The following is an 11,738-nucleotide window of genomic DNA, read 5'->3' as shown; positions in this document are numbered from 1 at the left end:
CTTGACGCCTCGTTGCGTGTGTGCAGTGGCATTAAATGATGGAAGAATATTAAATAGTTAGAATTATCCCTGTTGTGTATGTAAATTAACGGATCGTTACAGAAACGTAAAAAAAAAAACTAACAAATCTTTTATTAAATATTCCATTAAGAGATCGCTCGACTCAGAAAAAAATCACGATTCGCCCCCTCCCCCCACGTAATTGCGAAAAAGTCAAAGCTTCCCTTCTTTTTCCGCCCAACGAGAAATCTTTCCCTCGGTCTCCCTCGCGTGAAGCACGAAACAATGTATATAATGTACCAATTACGAGAGGATGAGCGAGTGTGCGAAAGAAAACGAGAGAGAGAAAGAGAGAGAGAGAAAATGGACGAAATGAATTTTCATGAAAAAAAAAAAAAAACACGATGAAATAAAAAAAAATAGAAAAAAGATCGCTATAGTCGCAAAACGAGGGTACGTTTTTTTTTGCGGTTTGTTCATGCTCACGAAAAACTCAGGGTGGTCCTCGATTCTTGAGACGACGACCGGGCGAATTTAATGAAAAACTTTTCCACACATTTTTAATCCAATTTTTCGATCGAGTTTTTCGAATAGATTTTAAAAAATTTCTTTTTGGCTCTCTCTCTCCGAGATAAATCGAGCACTTTTTGCCTACTGATACGACATTGTACCGCAAGTAATTTTGGACTCTTCAACGGCAGCTCCATTGTCTAACAACGCTGCTGATGAATCTTATTAGCGAGCAATCGTAAAACAAATGTTGGCTCCGATCGAAAAATCATAGCGCGCAATCTCCTCGCAGTATTTGTTATACGAAATCTGTCCGGACCGACAACGTTCTTCTTCTTTTTTATTTCTCGATAAGCTTCATCACGAAATACTCCTAATGTACCAAAGGACAAACAATTTATTGTACAATTTGAATATTATTCTCCAGTGAACGTTTCATTATTCGTATTTTTCATTTGCCCAAAGAATAATAATACTATTGAAAGGAAATAAACGAATAAAAGCTCACCCAACATATCCGTAAATTTTTATGCACTGCCTAATTAATTGTTTAAACAAACGATAAAGTGCTTCGATCGAAGGCCGATAGGGGGTGGATTTTCATGTCAGAACAGGGCCGAGCGTAAACTCTTCGACAGTATAGTAGCGTGTAAACGAGCAGACTGTGTAATGTTTTGCCCCATAGAATTCCTTGTAAAGGTGGAAAGAAAGCCTGAGAACGTTAGGATACTAAAAGGACGAAAATCCGATGAAGAATCAACGTAAGAAAATTCAAATCACCTTAATGTGTATATATATGCTGCCACTGAACACTGAACATCTCATTAGTACAATTACCATATACATATTAATAAACAATCTACAGTACTGTAATCGACATATGTATGATTAATTAATTGATATTAATTAACGATTAATTGTATTATTATCACTATTATCTATACCATTTGTACGTTATACTTCAGTTCGGACGAAATAAATGCCTTCTTTTTAATAAAAAAGAAATAAATAATAAAAAAAAAAAAACGCACACACAGTTGTTGATCAATATTCGCAAATGCGATTTACGTTTCAAGACTGAATTAGCATCGTCGAGGGCTCAGCTCGAACTTCTAGGACGTGGTCTGCTACGCTTCTTCTTACGACGACCCCTGCCCCTGACGTTCGTACTCATTCTTGGCAATTCATTCAACACTCTCTGGCATAAACGATCTCCTACGTAATCGCAGAAGTAACTCGGTCCACACTCACTGCGAAAGATAATGAGATTGGTTTTTATCTTCGTAAGACGAGGTTTTTTTTAGTGGTCATTTGCTAATTTATCTAATTTTTTGTTTCTTTTTTATTGTCAATTGATTATCGAAGCTCAATTTGTTGGGTAAAATCGTGATTCTTGAGTGAGAGTGAAAAAACTAAATAAGTTTTGTGTAATTTTTCACTTTTTTTGAGAAAAGTGATCAGTTATGTAATCAGTTAGTGCGAATTTTCAGAGAATTGTTTATTAAAAACGCTACTGTTTTTCTGAAATGTCACGTGAGCGAAAGCGTTCATTCGAAAGGCTTGAGGAAATTTTCAATTCTCCAGCGAAGGACTTGATACTTCGATTTTTAACGACAACTCGACTGTGTGCCCGAGCAAATTACGCAGTTCAATTTAGTCGAAAAGGGCGAATGCCACAAACGCTTTCCCCACGACTAAGTTCGATAATTGACAATGCTCCAAGTCAGTGTTACATCACAAATAAATTATATTTTTTTTTCGACTTTGAGTACAAACTTGAACGTAAGTTATGAGAATGAGCATTGGCAAACGAACGGCCAGCATCTTTTCAGACTTGAGTCGTCATGAAGTCACCAAAAACTACGAAATTCACAACTGAGCCGCGGTCATTCGTGATTTAATTTTGAAACCTCTTGAATAAATTATTGAAATAGAACACTTGTGAAATCAGCAATAAGAAAAAGTAGACGATTTGACGAATGTACAAAAATGTTTGATGACAGTTGAAAGAATATTGAAAATGCTCGTTGATTTAAAGGGCGTTTTGCAACCTTTGTCTAAACAATAGAAACTCACGATAAAAGCGTTACATCCAGAGCTTTCGTGATGTGTAGGGAAAGAATAAAAAATCCGAAGGAAAGTAGACAACTTAAAAAAGCCATTGGAACTTTGATGGCCTTTTCGCCTGCTTCATTGAGACCTAGCCACACGAGAGTCTGTGAAAAATAAGGAAAAATTGTAAACGATCTCGGGTAAAGTGGAATACTTGGCACGAGTCTTGTTACGTTACCTTACAAAGTGTTTTCGGCAGAGTCGTGAGAATAAGGACGTCAATAGGGGTCCAGATACAGGCGATCGAAAACTCGAGGAAAAATGCTGTTGCCAAAAACTGTAATGATAAAAAGTGCATTGAGGAACGTAAAATGAATAAAATGATTGAAAAGGGATAAACTAACCTCGTAAACGCAGAGAATGTAAGGTTTTGGTTTCCGAAAATTGGTAGGAAAGAGCGAAGAGCTTACAGTAAGCGTGTAAACTGCAGACGCGAAGAAAAATGAAGATATAGGTGGACCGGTCATAAGCGCTTCGCCTTCTTCGTCTTCCATTGCGTTTGCGAAGCAAGTACGAAATATAAAGATTCCCAGGGTATTGAGAATCAATGCCCAAACCGTACAAAGCAACTTGGTCATCGAGAGACAATCGCATGATCGTTCTCCTGAACCACTAACCTAACACGTAAATCGCGTCAAAACCGTTTTCAACGATCGTCAAATATTTCTCTCATGCTTCGTGCGTGGACTCATGTCCGCGCATTGAAGACAAAAGGAAAAGAGAGAACAAAACGAAGCAGAATGAAAATCAGAGTAAAATAAATCGTTGTTGCATTTTTGTCCAAAGCAAATGTCTAAAAGTATTACTCAATGAAATAATTACTCGATCGAATAACAAAAATTTTAATGGAACACGGAAAAATGAAAGTTCAGAAATCGGTAGTGATAATCTGTTGAGAGAAATTTTCCAATTTGTGTTTCATTTTTTTTCACCTCGATCGCTACACTTGCATGTTCATCGATTTTTGTCAAGACAATGTTTGAAACGCAATTGGTCAATATGAAATACAAATTTTTATTAAATATCTTCGATTCAGAAATTCGAGACGACAATTAAAACACATGACAGTATGAAAAAAGTTTTGAATTATCATTTATTTCAATCCGCGGTCCAAGCCTCCAAAATAGCGTCCAAAGATTCTGTGGCATCCAACATCCAAACGAAGGAAAGTATGGAGAGACAAAATGCGGTGTGAACTGCAGCATCTTCGGTCGCCATGTACGAGGCAAACGTTGTGAGGGGAGAGTAACTGTCGAGGCCCAACGTAGCGTTCAGCCACAGAATCTATTTGAAAAGTAAATCATAATTCTAATCCTCAGAATATTCGGTCAATGCCAATAAAATACGGTCGTGCAAACAAAAATTTGGAGAATTAATTTTTCAGTAGCAATAAAAAACGAATTTACTGGTCGACTTGGAAGCCAACAGTCGTAGTGACTGAGCTACCATGAGTCTGGAAAAAAAAATGAAAATGTCAAGTTTCATTTTTTTACATTTTTCATTTAATCAGAACACAGAAAAAATTTTGGGCCATTTTTTCTAATTCCTCAGGTGAGCTGAGACTTGATTGCATGAGATCGAAGGTCGTTACGAGAGGATTCTCCTAGTGGAAACTCAAAAAAACGGGCGATTGCACCATGAATACTCAAAAATGAAGTTGAAAAAGTAATTCAAAATCGAATTAAACTCTAAAGGAAATATTCAATGGAGGTCATATAAAAAGAAATTTATACGTTTGAGTTCTAAAAATATTCAAGCAACTTTGTTTTTCCACCATCATACAGATCGTGAGATCGTGAGATTTTTTTTTTTTTTTTTATCGCCACTGAAATACAGTGAGGAAGAAAATGATTCGGTACAAAGTAAATTATTTTCCACAATGAAATTGAACCCACCCAGTTACTCGATTGTTGGGTGAGACAATAAACTCCATTCATGATCGGTATCCAAATTCCATGGTTTCCCAAATTCGTTGCAAGTGCTGAGACGAGAACCTTCGTGTAATAATTAAAAAATGAGAAAGATAATGGATAACTGAAAGCGAAAAAGTGGAAGAATTTTTTGAGTTGAAAAAAAAACATTATTTACAAAACAAAGAGTCGTATTGAAACGTGAATTTTATCAGAGAATCTCTAATGATTTTTCCATCCAAATGCTACTTCAACAACTTTCAATCATACTTTTTCGAATAAGAATGAAAATGCTCGAATTCCTTACATCGTAAATGTACAATAGTTGCGTCGGTGGTTCCTTGAGAGAGCTCGGCCAGAGCCTGTACTCGGCGAGTAGACACAACAAAGAAAACATAAAAATGAGGGATGCGTAGGAAGGATCGAACGGTAAACTTCCCTCTTCGTCGAATTGCCTCTCTTCGAGGCACAATCCAATTATACAAATTTGTCGTAAGTGCATGTACATCCCTGTCGTCACCACGACGAGCCAATGAACATTGATACAATCGATGTAATCTTTGACAACGTCCATCCTTGGTATAGCCTCTTTTTTCTTTGTGCCAGTGCCCTTAACGACCACAATTTCTCTTCAAACTCAACGAAACCCCATTGGACTTGGACCTTGGTCAATTTCCACCGGAATATCCCCCCCAACGATACTCACCTCGGGAAGATTCGATTTCTTCTACTCTTCTATCACTTTTCTCATATGAACAACATCCTCGTGAGAGCTCCGATCTCCGGAACTTTGTAAGCAAAGCTCTCGAGGTCGAAAATGAAGATAAAAAATGAATTGAAGCTTGAAGTAAAAATGTACTGGCTCGCGGATTTCCAACGACTCGGAATTTTTCTTGAGGTTTAAAAAAAATTACCCTTCGCTGTCATGATAATGAACCCTCGCGAAATTAGCAACGATTCCATTCTACCTGTTTGATTATTTTCTCAATCTTTATATACACTCTGATTTGCGGATATGTTCGTGTTCGTGAACTGAGAGAAAAAAACAAGAGAAATCCGAAAGCATTTTCCACTTACCGATTTCCCTCTCTCGTCTTTCGTCAATTTTATTTTTCTTTCGATTTTCTGACAGAGCAGCAAATGCGAAAAAGCAATTTACAGCTCATTTCTATCGCAACGTCGAAATTAATACGTCCTTGAACTAATGCACTCGTTAGCTGTTGTCGTTCATCCAATTCTTTACTTATCGACGAGAAATCAATTTTCTCACACGTCTTCAACTTGGATGACCTACTTTTGAACATTCAATCAAGCGAATCAAGAGGGATTCGTCCTTTTTTTTATCTATTTATTTTTATTCATTCGACCGATGTGTCCAGCTGAAACGTTCGAGGATTCGAGTGGAAGAACGCGAATTTTATTCGCTCCGAGATTTTATATCAGCAAGTGGAATAGGAATCGTAGCGAAATCGTTGTGAGCGTAGGGAGGGTTGTGCTTGCACGAGGATAAATTGCTACACGTCACCACTCTCTTATACATTATGCATCGCATTTACACGATGACTTTTACCACCATCGGAGATAAAAAAAAAACGTTATTTCCTTGGCTTTTCTGCTTCGTATAAATTCCATTCCTGGACCAAGAAATCCGGGGTACTTCACAAACAAACCTTTATAAGAATCCAACAAAATTTATGGATCATGAACCCTGCAAAACGAGAATTTGATACAACAGTGGTATTCAAAAATTCAATGTCCTATTTCCCATTAAATGAAAAACGTTATTAGCACACGGAGAAAACTCACACATATTCACACTTATTCGGTGTATATTCGTGCATTTGTCACAGTATTTACTATGCTGGCAGTCGAAACTTGTGATTTAAAATAAATTTCGACTTATCAGTAAGTGCTAGTCTGACATGATGAATATCACTCGAAAAGAAAAGGAAATATGACGTGCATCCCTTTTTGCTATGCACATAAAGCTGTTTAGAATCGAAGGGACAAAAAATTGGAAAATCTAAAAAATATTATGCTGTTTGTAATCGGTGCCTGAATATTTTAAAAATTCTTGAAGAATAATATACAAAACGAATCCACTTTCTCTGCGTAAAGTCAGTCAAATTAAATTTTCGAGTATGAAATGAATTTTTCGTAATGAAAATTGCAAGAAATTTCACATTCAAATTGGATGCAAGTTGGTGCTTCTTTACTAAAAGAAACTATAATCGTCAGCCAGAGTGATTTTCTCCAGAAGCCTGAAAAATAAATGGGTACAAATTCCGAAGTTAAAAAACTGGTTCGTCATCGAGAAAAACTTGAGCCTTATGTGCACGGATTTTTCAGAGTATTAATGGATCGCTAAACTGCACAATTACCGTACATTATGCAACGACCAGCACTTTTGAACGTTCTGTCAAAGAAGCATTGCCTAATTTTAACTATGGCGAGCTCCAAAGCATAATTGAAACTTGTAACGTATGTTACACGTTCACCAGTTGACCTCGATTTAAGGCAAAGTCATTTGATCCGTCACCGCATGCTCGTGGCTTTGGTTCGAATCAAGGTCGTTTCTGGAAAAGTGTTGTCCCCCCAAAATCTTTGAACTCGTCGGAATGTTCGGGGATAATATACGAAAGAGCGTAAATTCGAGACAACAATTGGTAAGTTTGGTTGAGTCACGTTTTATGAAATAGAGAGAAGGCGAGATGGTCCTTTGCCCAAGAAAATGCGTCGGGCTTGTGGCAGAGACAGGATCAAGGTGGAATGTTAACAAAGTGAGAAACAGAGGGGAAGCAACGAGGCGTGCAGCGGCAGGAAATTGCTCTTTGATTTTGCACCCCTTTATCCTCTTATGCCATTGTACTTTGAGTTCGAGCATTCGCTCTATAGATTCGTACACACATATATTTAATGAACTTTCCATTCTCGTAGTTCTCTTTGACTAGCGACGTATTCGTTCAAGGTAGCCCTGACGATTGTTCGGATCCCATGACAAACTGTTCTCGAGATGACAAAGAGAATAAAATGTGCATGAAAATTAACTTCGAGTATCATCGCGCGGTGCGTTAACAAGCTTAAACTCCTGCGGCGTACAGGAGATCGATTAAACCTCATGGATCGTTAAACTCACATTTTCGTCGTATTATTTACATACCATCGGCGTGAACAGGGTCATGAAAAATGGAACGAATGCATATATATAAAAAATTCAAGAAATTAAAATATTTTTTCAAACAAGAATTCATTTCGTGCTCACGAAACAAAAAGAGGACTTTGAATTATATTATATACAGGCAATTAAAAATTCATTTATACGATACACTTCTGTAGACTGCTCATTTATTTGATTATCAATAATGCTTAATTAATGCATCTGAAAACTACGTACAAAAAAGGTTTTTTTATCAACAATTTATATAAAGAAAATAAACTATTCGATTCGGCAGAAAGGGAGTTGGTTAGTTGAAAAATAAGCGAATGCGTTCAACTAAATAATACATAAAATATACTGAACTTTTTTTCGAGGTGGACATTTGTATAGACAATTTATTTGGTTCGTCATCGATTAGATTTTGTTAAGCTGCATGAAGAAAAAATCTGAAAATTATTTGTTATTTTCCACAAATCATGTTGGATAAAGTAATAATAGATTTCGACGAGTTTTGGGTTATATTGAACTGACCAGTTTACAAAATATTTATTATTCTCAACAAAACTGTTTAGATACTTCAGTACTTGATATTCAAATAAATAAATAATAAAAGCGTACGTGAATTGAGTAGAAATGTACAAATAAACAAATAATTGACATAAACAAAAATTTAGTGATCCAGATAAATGAACTTATTTATCGCAAGGGGATGTTAATTAGATTAAGTAACAAAAAATATCAAATAAAGATATTGAGTTGTTGCAACGATTTTTTTTCTCAGTGTGAAATGACAGAGTCTGTACATGTTTTTTTTATTCATTGAGAAATTCATGGAGAATTATCTCCAGTTGACTGCAGCTATAAATTAGAAAGCTTTACATTACCGATCAAAATCTTTGATTATTTGGTAAGAAAATATTTCATAAGTATAATTCAATGATTTTTTCTTTAGGACGAAGGAATTGTGAAACTTTCAAAGCTTCCGCGTTGGCGAGGACCACCCGGTAGATGGGATTGTCATATATGCGAAATAAAAAGTTGAAACAATGATAACGATATCGAGAAAGATGATAGTGGCCCAATCTTCGGAATCGGACGGATAGTCCCGTAGAAATGCGAACGATTATTCTCAGCGGACTATGGTTGCCATGGAAACGGCACAGAATCCTTCGTGATAAGAAGAATTGCAAGTTTCCCGAGCATTGGAAAGTGTAGCGAGAGGGTGGCAAGGCAGGCTTCTTACAAGCTCAGGAAGAATGAGGCAAAAGTGCTCACGATTGCGAGAGAAAAAGACGAAAAAATAAAGCGAGGGAAAAAAGTAAAAACGAGACTTCTCGAGCTCTCAGCCTCAATTTATCCTCACTCCGAGCTGTATTCACTTCTTTTATGTTTCACTGAGAAATCGCGCTGCCTACGCACCTCAAACTCCCTCGTGGAAATTTTTACCTTACGGTAATTATTGCCGGAAATGAAAATGAAAAAAAAATGTTGCAACTCTGTAATCAACACTGAACTGGAATTTTTTTTTCTTATTCCTGCTAATTATCAATCCACTTTGTGTCGATATTCGTAAACCTGACCCAAATTTGCACCCACGAAATCTTCAAGTGTCCCGAACTTCAAAATCCCTTTCTTCAATTCGGCCATTTTTTTATGATAAAACCTTATTTTTCAATGTTTTGAATGATTGTAATCAATTACTAAGGAATTGTTACCCCTAAAATGTTTCGTTGTACAATTAACTCCATACATTCATGAATGAAATAAAAAGCTTTGAAAGTCGAAAAGCACATTTGACCCAGTGCGATGAGCGTGCGACCTCAAAGGGAGTGTGGTGTCCACGGGTTAAAATCATAAAAATCAGTCAAATCTTTGTACGATAGCTTTGAATTATTTGCGTTTGAGCAAAAGAATATCGTACTTACTGAACAAATTGTTGCTCGGAGAGGTGCGTATTTACTTTTCACTGACGATAATTCAATGTAAATTTTTCCATCCCAAATGGCAAATCAAATAATTTTAAGCAATTTGAGATATTTTCGAATGTCAATGGATATATCGTAATTCTGCAAATAAATAAATCGTCTCTTTTATCTTTCCTCGTGAAACGCTCGTAACTTTCCTCATGCTCACATTTCGGGAGCACGAATTTTGTTCAAACACGACAGTTTTTTTCCGTATGAGCTTAAGAGTATGGATCAGTCGACTAACCTCAGTTGGAATTTTCGAAATTGAAATTCTTTGACACGATTTGACCGATTAAAAATTTCAATTTCGCATGAATGGAGACAAAAAATGACAACGAATAGAGGCTGCTGAAAGCGTTAAAAAATGCGTGGTCCAAATAAGCAAAAAAATACTTTTCAGTCGATCGTATGAAATTCATATAAAAATTCCTCTTTTTTCAAATAAATATGATCGCAGCTGAAAATTTTTTCTGTTCGCTAATTTTTATTGGGTTTTTACCTTTATCGAAATTGACATTTGAGTTTCAATGATTCTATCAAATCACTGTGAACATCACTAAAAAAATTCGCCCTTAAACTGCCTAGAAATGATGAAAAAAATTGCGTTTTTGAAAAAATGTGTAATTCTATCGAATTTTGTACATGGAATTCGTACCATCAAGAGCCACTGTAGCGACTCCGAATATATACGATGCTGCATGTGAACTTATATCGACCTCTGCAATCAAAGGGAAGAGGTTTGACTCAATTAAGAGTCTCGAGTAGCCTGGATCCGTCGCGTAACACAATTATTCGTGTTTCTCGTCAAGTCTTCCATCACTTAATATGCCAGCTAGTTTGAACGTATACACCGTCAATCTCGTCTTCGTTGAATAGTCGAAAACTTTCAGTCAAGCTGCTTCATCTAAGCTATTAGATTTCAATTGCGATTTTTCTCATTCAATGAAACATAACGAAGTTTTGCTCGCAATTTACTTGAAATGTAAGAAACACGCGCATATACAGAAAGCGCGACGATCGATCATTGTGTAGCGTGACGAGTTTCTAGTGGGGGAAATCCCGAGCAGGAACTCATAATTGAGCTCTCGTGCGAAAAGACGAGGAAAGCTTTAACGATCGATGAATCAACAAGTCTGAGAACTGTTTTTTGCCATATTTTTTTCATGAAAAATTATGCCTATTCAATTGAACTGCGATGATCTTTATTCATTCTATTTGCCTACCGGTTTTTCTTTCTGTAATAAACTTCAACAACGTTAATGAACGGTTTAAGGGGGGAATATCAGTGTGAACAAAGAGTTTGGGCGCAAAAGAGCTTCTGTTTGGTCCAGGGATAGCAAATTAATCGGTGAGAACTTGTTGTATATTAATATTTAAGTTACATCATTCAATTTTATCCTCTCAAAACTTGAAACGCGTTTATCTCGAAACCGTGTTTTTCACCTGGTTGACAGCACAACTCTGTCAAATTTTGCCCAATCGACTTCATTGAAAAAGGATTCTCTTCAGAAAACTCATCGCTACTGTCGCATCGTAGAGTTTGTTTTTAAATTGTTTACTTCCTTCTTTATTCACAATTTACAAGTACACTGTAATGTGATGATACAATATAATTTTCAAGGGCAGCCGTTTCAAAATTGGATCTTAAATTAAGCCTATTTTGAGAGTTTTTTTATTGAGAAAAAACGTGACGATGTTCAAATAAATGAAAACTTTCATTCAGCGTTGCGAAATATCGTATAAAATGGTAGATGAAATGCTTAAAAACAATTCGTTCATAGCTTCCATCGTTTTAAGGAACAGCATTTCGGAATGTCGTTTTTCAAAAATGTGGAACAAGTGTAATTGTTCCAGTTTTTCGTTTTCGACATCTTCGCGTGATCTTTCTATCTTGCGATCTATCCGCGGTCCATTTTTCTCATTATCATACATGATTCGATGATAGTTGATTTTTTGATGATTTATTTTCTATTATTTTTCAAATTATAATGGTTTCCTTTGAAAAAGACTGCAGATTGTTAGTAATTTTTTTTGAAAATTTATAAATTTATAATTATATCCCGCTCAACGAATTTGAATTCG

The 11,738-nt window shown here is 36.2% G+C and overlaps 2 protein-coding genes across 2 annotated transcripts; both read right to left on the bottom strand.

The window, feature by feature from the left end:
* Positions 1–1,177: 1,177 nt before the first annotated feature.
* On the bottom strand, positions 1,178–3,068 carry LOC122411749 (uncharacterized). Its single transcript, XM_043420815.1, has 3 exons — positions 2,801–3,068; positions 2,587–2,726; positions 1,178–1,760 (listed from the first exon to the last, which is right to left on the bottom strand). Exons 1-3 carry the CDS (start codon positions 2,918–2,920, stop codon positions 1,610–1,612), a joined length of 411 nt encoding a protein of 136 aa, XP_043276750.1. The 5' UTR covers positions 2,921–3,068; the 3' UTR covers positions 1,178–1,609.
* Positions 3,069–3,578: 510 nt separating this feature from the next.
* LOC122410998 (uncharacterized) lies at positions 3,579–5,106 on the bottom strand. The gene is made up of 3 exons (XM_043419509.1): positions 4,840–5,106; positions 4,518–4,616; positions 3,579–3,906 (listed from the first exon to the last, which is right to left on the bottom strand). The coding sequence occupies exons 1-3, from the start codon at positions 5,104–5,106 to the stop codon at positions 3,721–3,723; spliced, it is 552 nt and encodes a 183-aa protein (XP_043275444.1). The 3' UTR covers positions 3,579–3,720.
* Between the last annotated feature and the right edge of the window lie 6,632 nt (positions 5,107–11,738).

This window comes from Venturia canescens, chromosome 5 (assembly GCF_019457755.1).
Source record: "Venturia canescens isolate UGA chromosome 5, ASM1945775v1, whole genome shotgun sequence".
NCBI lineage: Eukaryota > Metazoa > Arthropoda > Insecta > Hymenoptera > Ichneumonidae > Venturia > Venturia canescens.
The sequence above is the reverse complement of the archived record's forward strand: the minus strand, read 5'-3'. Positions and strand labels throughout refer to the sequence as shown.

What these genes read in the sequence shown, in the direction of transcription:
- LOC122411749 (XM_043420815.1), bottom strand. Translation starts at nt 2,920, where the DNA reads ATGCACTTTTTATCATTACAGTTTTTGGCAACAGCATTTTTCCTCGAG. An exon ending in TGCCGAAAACACTTTGTAAG is followed by an intron (nt 2,727 to 2,800) that starts GTAACGTAACAA and finishes TATTTTTCACAG; the next exon opens with ACTCTCGTGTGGCTAGGTCT. An exon ending in CTGGATGTAACGCTTTTATC is followed by an intron (nt 1,761 to 2,586) that starts GTGAGTTTCTAT and finishes TATCTTTCGCAG; the next exon opens with TGAGTGTGGACCGAGTTACT.
- LOC122410998 (XM_043419509.1), bottom strand. Translation starts at nt 5,106, where the DNA reads ATGGACGTTGTCAAAGATTACATCGATTGTATCAATGTTCATTGGCTC. An exon ending in AACTATTGTACATTTACGAT is followed by an intron (nt 4,617 to 4,839) that starts GTAAGGAATTCG and finishes TATTACACGAAG; the next exon opens with GTTCTCGTCTCAGCACTTGC. An exon ending in CCCAACAATCGAGTAACTGG is followed by an intron (nt 3,907 to 4,517) that starts GTGGGTTCAATT and finishes CTTTTCAAATAG; the next exon opens with ATTCTGTGGCTGAACGCTAC.